Source organism: Manacus candei, unplaced genomic scaffold, assembly GCF_025592945.1.
Source record: "Manacus candei isolate 608988 ecotype Guabito, Panama unplaced genomic scaffold, ASM2559294v1 h1tg000015l, whole genome shotgun sequence".
NCBI lineage: Eukaryota > Metazoa > Chordata > Aves > Passeriformes > Pipridae > Manacus > Manacus candei.
The window spans coordinates 25,404,402-25,417,723 of NW_026138063.1; the positions used below are offsets into that span (position 1 = coordinate 25,404,402).

A 13,322-nucleotide genomic window follows, 5' to 3' on the forward strand; every position below is an offset into this window, starting at 1 on the left:
GCTGAACTCCTTGCCATCATCTGTACATTCTGTCCTCTGGATTTTTAGGTAATTTTATGAAGGTGCTTTGGTCTAGTTGAACGGAAGGAAAATGGCAGACTAAGCATCAACCAGTGTTGGTTTCCAACCAAAAGTTGTGTCAGCTCATGAACATGAATTATGACTTAATATCCAGCAGGTGAGACAGGAATTCAGAACTTCCTTAGTCTGGCATCAGGTCTTCCAGTGGCATCACTGGGAAATTTAATTAACAACCAAAACTGCTGTGTGGTAACTCCTTCACTCATTCAGTACATCGTTATCGTATTCAGTGTCATTCAGGGGAAAATAACTGCTGAAGATTCCATGCCTTCCTCTGCTTTGTTTACAGTCCTTCCAACCATTTTCTGTTTTTGTTGTTTCTCCCTGTGCCTTCCTCTGCTTTGTTTACAGTCCTTCCAACCATTTTCTGTTTTTGTTGTTTCTCCCTGCTTATCCACCCCGTTTCCATGCACCTTCAACAGAAATGCGCTGAATGAATCTAATGAACCATCAGGCATTTTATGTAGAGGTGATTCAGGAAGGGATTTTTTTTCCTTTTTTTTTTTTTTTTTTTTTTTTTAGATCTGTAGAAACTTCACTCTGTTTAAAGCATCTTCACACTTTGCTAGTTTTAAGTCCTTTGCTCAGTGGACCTGACTGCTTTAGTATCTGCAAATCTTCTTCATATCTCTGCAGCTGAGACCAAAATCCTGCGTTGGGTTCTGCTACAGGTCTGGCAGTCTTCACAGCCTAGGGAACAGGAGAGAGTGGTAGAAGCAAGGTGTCCTGCATTTGTGAGCGTCCTGTAAATGGATTTTTTTCCTTAGACCTTAGATTTACTTTGGTTTTGATTTGACCACAGAATAACGAACAGCTATTTTGGTGAGCTGACCTCACTCTGTGCTTGCTATGACTTGGCATGTGGTCCCTGTTACAGAAGGGATTCATGGCTGAGACATGAGAAGGAGCTGTTGAATTTGCTGGAAATGCGAATGTCTCTTACAAAGTGTGCTGACACTGCTCATGTTTAAGATAGCGTGAAACTGGTCACTCTCTGCACACTGTCTAATGTGAGCAAAATGGTTATCTAAAGACTTCAGTCATACACCTGCCAAACGGGTGAAGACTAAAGGCCCATAGAATCCAAGTAGTTTGTATCGGATGGGCTTCCCAGGAAAGCTGAGATGCTACTGCTCACAGCTAGTCCCTGGCCATTGAGCAGGCTTAACAGGATGTTTCTTTGCTGTGTGGAGCTGTCACATAGGTGAAGGAGCAAATCCTGCAAAACAACTCCTGCAGCCACTCATTTGTCTCTGTCTTTATTGTCACTTACTGTGACTATGCAACTGACAGAGAAAAATGGTCACTAAACAACCAGCTTTGCATGTTTGCTACTGGTGCTCAAAGCCTATTTGCATCTGTAATTATTTTGTCCCAGAAACCTCACACTGAAAGGTCATTTGTCCAAGCTAGAGGTGAAAAAACTTGGAGGGGAACATTTATTCAAAATGTTGAATATCTGTATAACTGCTAATGGGCGGGTGAGAGCCCAAAATAATTGATCATTACTCAGAACGAGCCTTGCATTTCTTCCCCAGAAGGTGTCTAAATATAAATCTGGGCATAAGCAGGTTACCTCAAACGCGTCCTTGAGCGGGAGCTGCCGGTGTCTCATCAGATAAGCCGTGCAAATGGCAGCCGACCGGCTGCGGCCGTTCTTGCAGTACACCAGGCACTTCCCCCCGCCCCGCACGGCCTCCTCGATCGCGGCGCCGCACGGCTCGAAGTACCGGTACAGGTCCTCGGCCGGGTCGTCGAACACGGGCACGCGAATTCCGCGCACCCGCGGGAGGCCGGGGAACGGCTGCTGCCTGGTGACATTGATGCAGAAGGTGACCCCCTCCCGCGACAGCAGCTCCTCGTCGCAGGCTGCCCTGGCCGTGCCGAGGAACAGGGAGGCCGTGACCTTGCAGAGCTGGAGCATCGGCAACCCAGGGTCCCGGCCCCTCCGCGCCGGGGGTCGGGGTGCGGGGGCTCCTCGGCGGCAGCGCGGCTGTGCCGCCCGCAGCCGGCGGGCCGGGCTGTGCTATCCGTTCTGTACAGGCTGGGGCGTAGAGGCTCCAGGCAGGTCCTAGTGCCGGCTGCATCTCGAGAGCTGCGTTTGGAAGGCTAAAACGCTTTCAGAGCCCACAGCTCACTTGAGAACTAGATGGATTTTACAGTCCCCACCCCTACAGCAGCTGCTTCCCCCCTGTGTTCTGCACGGGAAGGCTGCTGCGGTCAGTGCTGTTGGTGCAGGGATGCAATATCGATGTGAGCTCCTCCAGAGCATCTTGGGGCCCCTCACATACAACAAAAGCATCTTTTGAGTGCCCAGAAAATTATTTACTAGGCTGGCTGGATAGCATAGCACTAATTTCTCTGGACTTCCGTAGAATTGCTGGTGTGGTGCCAGAGCAAGAGTATCTTACACTGGAGTGTACACGTGGGTTAGAGCTGTGCGGGCCAGGGTGGGGATGGGGCCAATGGCCCGGCCAGGTGAATGCCACATCAGCCAGCGCCACAGGGCTGATCGCTGGTACCATCCACTTCCCGGAGCATTGAACATGTGGCTGAGCTGCTTCACCCCTCTGCTTTCTGGTGAAACAGGAGCATGTGACCAATATTTGTTGCTGGCACAAAAATGAACCTGGACTATCACAGCAGCAGAGCACAGACTAATAGGACAAATCTGATGACTTACTGGTTTATGAGTTCCTGCACTGGTGTGCAGGTCTTCCCTGGGTACCCCCATCCCAGGGCAGCATTTCTGTCACATAAGCACCATGTCACTGTGGCCACACCTGTGCTTCCTCACTCTGAGGCTACAGATGTTTACTTGCTACCTGCCTGCAGTTGACTTAAGAATGGTCATTCATGCCAGAAAGGTTGTCCCTTCCCACCAGCCTGCCCTGTATCACCTCCCTGTGCAGAGCAGGAAATAGGGACAGGGCACTTATCCTTACATGGAGAGTGATTTATAAGGTAAATGCAAATGCCACCTTCTGGCAGTGAAGACAGTTGCCAGCTCTGCAAGATGATGGTCAAACTGCAGGGTAAAAGCCTCATCCTCTGACTAGAAAAGGTCTGATGCCTCAGTCCAAATTTTGCTGGGGGACTTCTGGTCTTCGTGCCACTGCCAGCTGGGGTTTGGTGCAAACAGCCCCAGTTATACTGGCTGTGTCTCATCCTTTTCCATGCACCTGTAAAGTGTCTGCCCCCATCGTCTTGGTGAGCTCCCTGTAGGTACCAAGCTGTTGTTAGAGCCTCTGAAGCCTTTCCTTCCCAGGCAAGCAGGGCTGTGTGGCTGCAGGGAAGTGGGAACTGAGGTTGTATCACATCCTACACCTCCTGCAAGCTCTTAGCAGTGAATCTGCAAACACACTGCGGCATCGCTGCAAACACAGTGGCATCACAAATTGCAGCAATGTTTTCAGACAACTTTAATACACACACAGCTATAAGTGGATATTATTTAAGATCATCATTAGACACAGAGGAGGCAAAGGAAGCAACTGGTGTGCAAACAACTTCTCCAAGAAGACCTACATTTCTGCACTTGTCTGTATTTATATGAATGTGTGCATGTGGTGCAAATAGCTGTAACTGCAGGACAGGAACCTAAAGAAATGCCTACTCGCTCAAGGGTATCACTCAGTTTATTAAATTTAGGTGGTATTTGCTTCCAGGAAGAAAGATACACTTCTAGTAGTTTCCAGTTACCAAGTCTTTCTTAGACACTTCACGAGCAGCTTCTGATGCGTTACCTTGACAGCTGTATTTAACCACTACTGGAAAGGACAGAGCTGAAGCACAAACCTTTCTGATGCACCAGTTCAGTATCAAGCACATGCTTGAGATCAAACATTCACATCACTTCTTTGCTTGCTGTGAGCCCTGCCAACAGCTGCACCGGTGTAAGGCCATGGCTGTAATTACCACAATACTTTGTAATGATCAATATCAAGGGCATTTCTGGTTCCTTATACTGTTATACCACTTCTTTCTGTGCTTCTACATGAAAAAGAGAACATTTAGCATCCTTGCTTTGATGACTCAAGCCAGGCTCACCTTGTTCCCACAAACACACATCTATACATCCAACCCAGCAGCTGCTCCTCTGGAAGATATGGGGTTGGATGCAGGCAAACCTCTGCTGCCAACACTGGCATCAGCCCATTAGAAACTTGTGGCTGAAACACCATTTCATGGCTCAGACCTGCCCTTTATCTGTGCTTTAATGCGGGAAAAAGACAGAAAATGCCCAACTCAGCTTAAATGGAGAAGAAATAACTGCCCTGTTATCTAGGTTTGTCTCCAGCCTTTTTATTTATACAAGGATTCAAAGAACATATTTCAACTTTAGATAAACAGTGCAAGAGAGTTACAAGTACCTTGGTAACAGAAAGAAATAGATAACTGTCTAGCTATGCCGATAAGTGAAATAATTCTTACTTCTGCAGGTAGAAATGCATGTTTAAAGCAAAGATGGACTTCAGATATTCTGCTATACCTTAGCCCCTACCAAGCCCACCAGAAAACAACAGGCAGCTTGTCATTTGTAAATGAGAAGTAGCTGTGCTCTCAAAGCCTTTTGAGACCCTTGCCCTTAGTTAAAACATACATGTTATGGCACAAAGAGCAGGCTGAAAGACAGAGACACTTGGAAATCCACTATTTCTGGTTCTCCCCTTCCCAGGGACGTTGTTTTTGTTAATATTTTTTCCTAGAGCACTACCCCTGTCAAGCATGAGGCCTTTTCACACCAGAACACCACAAATCACTATCTCGATAGCATCAGAGCAGATGTTTCTCCCCAGACAGACCTGTTCCCCAGGGCTCCCATCATCTAGCCAACCCAAGCAGCCACCAGCCAGGGGCTAGGGAGGTGTGTCACAGCATTTTCAAGCAGGTCATAGACCAGGAAATGTCATTTATAAGCACTGAAAGGCTGCAGGCTCTGTGCCAGCCTGAGTACAGGTTTGGGGCTTGTCTGGACCTGGGCTGATTTCAGCTTGTTGAGCCACACCAGTGGTTGTTTAGTCATCAGTAACTATGGTTTGCTTTAGGTTTGCTTTAGTTTAGAGTGATATTGAGTTGATATCCTGGGGGACTCGGCCAGTGGGCTCCCTGGGGAAGATGCCATGGTCAAATGCAGCCCCAGGTCATTTAATGGCAGCAGCTCAGGGAAACCACTTCAGGGCAACAAAGAGAATAGAAAAACTGAATGACCAGGAACCAACAAAAAGCAGGAGTGCAGACGGACTGTGTGAAAAGGTAGAAAAATAAATCCAAGGGGGCCCAGGGTCAAGGAGGGAGGAAGTGTCACCACCACCATCATGTCCCTCCTGGCAAAGAGGGGCTGAGCCCCTGGCACTGCCCTCGCCTGCCTGCTGGTCTCATCCCAGCTCGGCTCCCTGAGGATAGAAGGGGTCACCCTCAGGGCCTGGAGGGATGTGGAAGTGGGAGCTCAACCCAGCCTTGGAGGGAAGACATCAGGAAGGGCTTCTCCTGCGTAACTGGTTTAACAGTTTCTTTGAGGTTTTACTGTATTAATTGGGACTATCAGGTTTTATTCTTGTAACAGAACCACTAGTTTGGGTTATTAAATTGTTAAAAGATTAAGTGGACAATCAGTAAATTCCTGGCTTTACACTTAGGGTGTGAAGGGGTCCATAAGAAGCTTTTGAGGGTAAAAAGGTGGATAGTAAACACTAACTGCACAGAAATGGAAGTGACAGGGACTTTCCTTTCAGGTCTCATTCTGCATCCATATGTTAGACTGACTTCAGCATCCATATGTTAGAACTCCAACTGAACCACGTTTTGAAGAGGGTACAATGGTTTGATGTCCCCTCCCTCCTCTTAATTTTGCTTTGGATGTAAAGTTTCTGCAGGACTGGTTGTGGGGATTTCTGCAACTGGAGGTTAAATTTGTATCGGCAATTCTAGTTAAAAAAAAATTCAAAAAAAAGTTACTGTTCTTCAGAGCAGTAAAGTCATGTGAACTTGTCATACGTCTAGAAGTAAATAAACCTGTACAAATCCATGACTTGCATTTATTCTCTCCAGGGTTCTGATCAGTCTAGTGGCATTGTCTGTCCTTCAGCCAATGTCCAGCATTCTGGCAGTCATTTCGGACACCCTACAAGATCAGGTAAGATTTTACCTTACAAGAAGGAGAGGACAAGGCAGAAAGGATGCCCAGTCAGTGACACTAGTCACAGAGACTTGGAGAGGCCAGTCAAAGCTGGCCTAAAATCTCTGCCTAGTTTGAGGCACCTTCAGTGCCATCACTGGGCCCCAGTGCTTTTGGCATTACCTTCCTTGTGTTCTCATCTCCCCTTAAATTGCACATTCTAGAAACTGCTAATGTTTAAAATGTTTTTTTCCCCTCTTCTTAGGAAATGGGCAAACCCAAACTCCATTATGTTTGCTCAGGCCAAAGGCATGTCTCCTCTAGCAGGGCAGAGGAGAAATGCTCAGATGCTGTGCAGACCAGTAAAGCAGGAGACAGACCCAGCTCTGCCCTCCCCCTTGCCTCAGTACAAACACAACTGAAACTCAAACCCAATCCCTGGGTGTGCTCTTGGCCCAACCAGTCACAGTGACTGTGTTGGATCTAACATCTGCTAAACCTATGCCTCCAGCAACACTGGCTGCCCGTCAGGCACAGAAGCCTCTGGAAGCCCCAAAGCACAGCGCTACACGCACAGACACTCCTACAGCTACGTGGGGACATTTATATCGTTCACCCACCACCTCCAGTCTCCAAACCTGGCACAGAGCCCACCCCACCAGGCATTTTGGGGTTAGGGCAGCAGCCTGTGTGACCCAGAGGCTGGTGTGTGCTGGGACGGGGCAGCAAAGGGTGAGCCTGGCCCTCCCCTGAGCCAAAACAGAGCTGCCAGTGGGTGCCTGACCCACTGTCTCAGCCCATCCCTGCAGTGGTTAGAGGAGGTGTGTTGGATGATGGGGAAGCAACAGGGAAATTCATTAAAAACCTACAATGCAACTAAAACAAACACTGAAGGAAAACAAACAAAATGTATCCCATACTCACATCCCCTCTGGTAGGTGCTGCTTTGAGGCAGCCCCCTGGGTAGGGACACTGTCCAGTGCTGATCACCACTGGCCCCTCTCTGCCCTAAGACAGCTGCCTGGAGGCCGCAACCAGTCCCAAAGCTCCAGTTAGTAAAAAGCCTCTGGTCTTTCTTATTACCAAGAAAAAACAAATGGATTCCTGTTCATGGCTGAGGCTAGAGAAGGAGGAGGCAGCACAACTGTCTGTCACACAGAGAATCTCACTGTGCATATTTTCATCTCTCTGTTACCTACCATGGTACTGCACTGCAGGTAGAAATTGGACCATTGTTACTTGGGTAAAAAATGGCTTTCCAACTAGCATGCAAAGAAAAAGTACCCCAAACCCCAACCCCTAACACTCATTCCCAGTCATTTAGATGTAGGAGACCTACATTTCAAATTGTCACCAGCTACGAGCTCTAGTCAAGAAACCCACTTGTGACCTTTCCAAAAAAAAAGGGAGTTCTGCGTTTTTGGGTCCAACAGCCACTGACAAACTATGTCAGTTCAACCCACCAGACCTGCTTGTGCTCCTACATACGCTGCTGGAAGTGAAGGGCCATCTCTGCCCACTTAGGAAGCACAAAGAACCGGAAAGAGCCCCTGAATGCAGCACGTAAGCGGCGCTGAGGATCCCAGTCTCTCCGCGGGAGGAGCCGGCTTTGCCCCGTGGCACCATCGCGCTGTCGGCAGCACCGCTCCGGCCACTGTCTGGGGAACAAGGTCAGGGCAATTGCATATTCCACTGGAGGCAGCAGGAGAGCTGCCCTTGTAGGGGTTGGCCAAGATCCCCCAGAGCCCTCTCTGCAAAGGCTTGTTTCGGCCCCAAAAGCCAGTTTGTGGCAATAACAAAAGTAAAACAATGAGGTACAGAAAGAAGGGCCCAGCATTGGGGAAGACCAAGAAAGAAGAAAACAGCTCAAGCACTGCCAGAAATAGCAAACAACTGAAACCTTTTGAAACCTTTTTCTCCTCCCTCTTTTCGTTTTCCTGTTGTGTTGTTTTGTTGGTTTTTTATTTTTTTTTTTGCCAAGGTAAATTAAATATGTCCTTTGGTTGTTGGTTGGTTGGTTGGTTTTGGCAAAGTGAAGCCCTCAGCCGCAGTCTGTTTCCTGGCTGTGCCAGTGAGTTACCGCCACAAGTGCTGTGGGGCGATGACAGCCACCAAGAGGAGGAGGAGGAGGGAGGCAGAAGGCAAAGATCTGCTGCTGGCCCCATTGACGCCGTGTCCAGACTGCTTAGGAATAGCGTGTGTTTCTGGCTGCCTGGTGCTGGGGCTCTTAGAAAGTCTTTTGCCGCAGACATCGTCAGGACAGCTGTCCCCGCTCCCGGAGCCGCTCATGTCGTCACCTGCACAGAGACAAACACGGGCTGAGTCCCGACTGCCTTCTTACCCTGGGACACGTCCCTGCAACCCCAGGGAGCTCTGCCCACCAGCCCTGCCCCGGCCACCTCCTCCTCTCTGCATTCTGCATCCCCCACTGTGGGACACAAGCCCATATCTGACCTCCAGCTGACTTTAACCACCCGCTGCTGCAGCAGCTGGAAACCTATGGAGCAGACAGGAGCCCCTTAAAGAGGGCTGGGTTGGCACTGGAGAGAGCTCCTCAGGTTTCAGTAAGGCACTGGGAGCAGCACAGCCTCCAGCCACCCCATAGCAAGTTGGCTGCACTTGAGCAGCCCCTCAGCTGCTCCAAGCCAAAAGCCAGGTTGCCACAGCCCCTTCTCTGCCCCCCGGGCCCAAGAGCAGGGTCTGCATGGACAGTTGTGGAGGCTGCAGGACTGTGCTCAGCCCCTCTCGCCTGCGGGGACCTCTCCCGTTCTGCTACACTCACTCGTGTCTTGGAAATCCACATCATTCCCGATATTGGCGTTGCCCAGCCGGTTTGTCATGATCTTTAGCTGCATGATTTGCTGGCGGATGGTCATGTCTGGCTTGGTGATGTCCACCTCCACCTCTGGGTTGTTGATCTGGTTAGCTAAGCCATCCCCCATCACTTCAGGCAGGTAACTGGGAAGGAAGAAGACAGGTTTAGATGATTCCCTCTCAGCTCACCTCACCTGTCCCTGTCACAGACACCGGTGACAATCCAGCCTCTATGAGTCCAAGAGAAGCTGCAGTCAGTGGGTTGTGGAACGTCCTCTGTAGGGTGGTGTTTGCTGAGAGGCAGCCACAGATGGCCAAAGCCATGCTGCCACGGCCAGACCCCAGCAGAGCCTCGGGCTCATCCTGAGGCCACCTCAGCTTGCAGGAGGTGGCTGATGGCCTTGCAGCATCCCGGCTTAGGGAGGGATTTCCTGCAGGAAAGGCTGAGGGGTTGCTCTCAGGCTGGCACCCATGGACCCACAGTGATACTCCCCTGTGGAAAATCTCTGGGAGGCTGAGGAGCATCTTCATCCTTGCCTGGTTAAACCTGTGGGGATTGACACTCAGCCCAGTTCTACCAGACAGGCCCCCAGGAAAGCTTCAGTTATCTGGGAACTGTCAAGCTAACCCTGGCCCTCCTGCAGATCTGTGACCCTGTTGGCAGAGCTAAAGGTGTTGGGTCTGGGCTGGCAGAGCCCAGCCCAGAAAGTTCATGGAGAGAAGTGGAGAAAGATGCAGGTCCAGCAGTTGCCCATCTCCTTTCAGACATCCTTTAACCTCAGCCAGGGTGGGAACTGTTTCTGCAGCTGTTTGATGTCACCTGGGTGCCTTTTCTCATGAGGAAACAGCATTTCGGAGCAGGCGTGGATAGAGAGACACGTATGCAATTCTCCGCAGCAGCTCTGGAGTCTGTGAGCTAAATCCAGCTCTGCTGCCTTCTGAGTGCATGTGGAATTGCAAAACTGCTTCAGTAGTAGAAAATTACACAGTTATTTCATGGCAAATGCATTTCAGTGCTTAAGCCTCTGACACACAGCAAAATGGCACCAGGCCTGACATTCCCAGGTACCAGTTTTTCAGGAAACACAGCACTTCTATGGACAGGGACAGACTGCTCACTCTAAACAAGTGGGGCTGGCTGTGATGATGTGTAAGTGCCTTTTATCAAACCCTCCCTCTCACTCCAGAATGGTGCTATCCTGGCACCTCGGCCCACTCCATACCTGCCCTTGGTCATCCCGTTCCAACACTTGTCATCTGATGCTGAGCTGGCCATTACTTTTTTGCTGCACAGGCTGCTGGGCAGGGTGATCCAGTACGTCTTGAGAGCTGTCAGATTCCCTTTGGCATCTAAAACCTGTAAGCAAAGGGGATGCTCAGGGCCAGGAGACCTCTGGGGCACCCCAGGCCTGAGGAAAGGACAAGGATTCTGCCTATTTTTTTTGTTTGTTTGTTTTACCATCACAAAGTCTGTTTTTATGAAAACAAGGATGTGTCATCAGCCTTCCCCTAAAGACCAACTGTCAACTCAAGCACCCAAGGCTGAAGGTTACATGCCAAGGACTGTTCTGGTACCACAAGATTAACCAGGAGGAGACCATCTTCTGGGCCATGAGGGAAATGCTTAGAAGCTCCTTGGTGAGAGCCAGCAGGGCTCTGCTGGGTGGGACAGATGGGTGTCTGCAAGTGAGGAGCCTCTCACCTGTGGGACCATGGCAAATCCCATAGCTTACCATCCACAGAACCCAAAATCTGCATGAAGAAGGACCTCCGGCCCCAGTATCCAGGCTGGACTGAGGCTGAACTACACCAATGGATAGGAGCCTCTCCAAATAAGTGTGGCCCCAAATCCCTGGGAAATTGGTTATCAACAACATAGACCCCACCCTGTGCAGAGGTAAGAAGATCAGGTGTGCTTAGCTCACACCCTCACTGGATGATCTCAGCTTCAAACTCGTGATTGAGCAGCCTGGGTGGTCTGACCTGACCTGCAGGACCCACAGGGGAGTGATCTCCTCCCAGGGGACATCACACACCAGCACTCCTGTCCTGGTCACTGGCAGAAGGGAGCTCTGGAGACAAACTCACCAGCATCTCCAGTGCTTGTGCAGAGGATTTGGCCTCCAATGTGACTTTTCCCCGTCTTTTCTTGTCCTCGCTGATGGAGCCTTTTGTGCTGATTTTGGGATTTCCACAGCCTTGGAATACCTGAAAAACAAATCAAACTCTCTATCCCATGTTTTGATGCTATTTCTTTAACTATTTAACACTCTAGAGTTATGGGTGGTTTTTTCCTGTTTTTAAGTATATTTATCTTTCCTACCTGCAAGATCTCAGAGACTCTGGCTTGGTTTCTGGTGCCAGATGTGTTTTCAGCACATTGTAACTTGTTTTGGTTACCCTATCAAGCAAAATGCTCAGCTCTAACGCATGTTTTTGGATGAGTCATCAATGTTCATATTAAATTATTTATAGCAATTTTATCTGTTCTTCTTATGATTGGAAAATAAAATCTTGGGAAGAACAAGGTGGGAGTTGATCACACTTGTTACACTAGTGATGTGGGCTTTATGATTGCAGAGCATGGGAGCTTCATTGATTTGGACAACAGCAGAGGTGGGACTATCCCCATGACTCCTACAATCAGCGCCCGCACTTGGGAAATTAATGCCCTCTGAGCAGGGCAGTGCAAAGACAGCGGATGTGCCACAAACCATCAGGTTGGATGTTTCAGGGGCAAATCAGGCAATGGAACTGATTTATCCCCTATCTTTGGGTACCTCCTACCATCCTAACTACCTGCCCAGGTGGGCTTTGTAGCCAGAGGTCAGAAGAAGCATGTTGAAGGTACAAATCCTCAGACTTGGCCTCTAGGATGAGATGAAAGATGTCCTGGAAGCACCTGTTTCTCCCAGTCTCTGCATGACCTGTCCAGGCAGTGACACCTCTGTTGCAGATCACCAGGTGCTGCGCAGCTGAGCCTCACTGGTGGCAGGACTGCTCAGCCAGCCAGGCTGAACAAAGCATCAGAGGCCAGGAGGGACTTTGAACTGTCAGTCTGAGTCAGAAAACACCAGCCTTTACAAAGAAAGCCATCTGATCTGAAAAGAGGGCTCCAAGCTTGTTGTGGCTACCAGGGTACTGTCAGAAACTATTGACAAATGTGACTTTGCCTGGTGTCCCCTTACAGCAGAGGAGTCAGGACCGCAGGCAGGAGCACTGCTGACACAGCTCGTGCCACCCGCTGAATGTGCTGGTGAGTGGATTCTGACAGCCATCAGCAAAGTCCTAACCTAGGCAAGTGTCCTTTCAGTGACAATGGGGCTTGTTGGTGTGTCTGAGGGACATTCAGCCTCCAAAGGCCTCTCCTGGGGTGCTCTGTCCTGTTGAACTAGACAGATCTGATGACTCCAGCAGTTCAGCACTAAGCCAATTTGTTCATCTGTCTCCTTTGCTCTGTGCAAAATCCTGCCCTGAAAACTGCACGTGGAACATTTTCAACTTGGTTCTAACAAAATAAAACCAATTTGGTTTCACTGTTGTATCTTGTGGGCCTACTACTGCTGTTGGCAGCAGACAACTCTTGCAGGAGGTAAAAGCCTGGGGTGGTGTCCAGGACAGTGGCTCCTGTAGCAGCTCCAGCACAGCGTGGTACTAAGGTGATCCTCTTGCCATCCCAAGGGCTTCAGGTGAGCAACACAAGTTACTGCTGGACAAAACATGTCTCCTGCAGACTGAGGTGATCAATAGTCTCCCGCGCGATGAGAGCAAATAGGTGTTTGCTGCCTCTGATCGCTCCTGCTGCCTGAAATCCATGAGAGAGCCACAGGGAGCAAGAGGAGGAGGCAGAGAGAGGGCTCTGTGGTGCTGTGAACACAGGGCCCAGTACCAAAAGTTTTTCTTTCCAGTTTTTTCCCAGATCCCAGGAAAACCCATGACTGAAGGTGTCACCGGGTTCAAGGGCCACTTCTGGCTCTTCTCACAACTAGCAGACAGTGCCCATGGCCCAGGCCATGTTTGAAGCCCTCAACTGCGGCTCGAGCCTGCTGCCCTAGGTCCTGACAGAGAAGACCCCCAGGACTGCTCTGAGACAGTCTCAAGCTCATGTGACAACAACATCTTTCACCTGATGGCTTTGCCGTGCTCAAAACAGTGCTACCAGCAAAAAGTGGTCACCAGGTCACACTGAGGAGCTTATCAAACATGTTTGGTTGCTCCAGTTGAGCACCAATTAGACTATTTTCCCCTTGGAAACATCTTTCTTGTGAATGATGCCATGTTTTCCCACACCATGGATTTGCTTTTATGA

The 13,322-nt window shown here is 49.6% G+C and overlaps 2 protein-coding genes across 3 annotated transcripts in view; both read right to left on the reverse strand.

Moving 5' to 3' along the window:
- Positions 1-526: 526 nt before the first annotated feature.
- On the reverse strand, positions 527-2,188 carry DUSP28 (dual specificity phosphatase 28). The gene is made up of 2 exons (XM_051781567.1): positions 1,658-2,188; positions 527-771 (listed from the first exon to the last, which is right to left on the reverse strand). Exons 1-2 carry the CDS (start codon positions 2,003-2,005, stop codon positions 637-639), a joined length of 483 nt encoding a protein of 160 aa, XP_051637527.1. The 5' UTR covers positions 2,006-2,188; the 3' UTR covers positions 527-636.
- A 1,513-nt stretch (positions 2,189-3,701) lies between these two features.
- GPC1 (glypican 1) overlaps positions 3,702-13,322 on the reverse strand; it is a 203,049-nt gene continuing 193,428 nt past the window's right edge. For both annotated transcript variants that reach the window (XM_051781579.1, XM_051781580.1), the window contains 4 exons: positions 11,102-11,221; positions 10,237-10,370; positions 8,982-9,157; positions 3,702-8,496 (listed from right to left, as the gene is read on the reverse strand). In XM_051781579.1, the coding sequence (XP_051637539.1) occupies positions 8,276-8,496; positions 8,982-9,157; positions 10,237-10,370; positions 11,102-11,221 (651 nt within the window). In that variant the 3' untranslated portion in view covers positions 3,702-8,275. The remainder of the gene's footprint in view (positions 8,497-8,981; positions 9,158-10,236; positions 10,371-11,101; positions 11,222-13,322) is intronic.

What these genes read in the sequence shown, in the direction of transcription:
- DUSP28 (XM_051781567.1), bottom strand. Translation starts at nt 2,005, where the DNA reads ATGCTCCAGCTCTGCAAGGTCACGGCCTCCCTGTTCCTCGGCACGGCC. An exon ending in CGCTCAAGGACGCGTTTGAG is followed by an intron (nt 772 to 1,657) that starts GTAACCTGCTTA and finishes CCTGTTCCCTAG; the next exon opens with GCTGTGAAGACTGCCAGACC.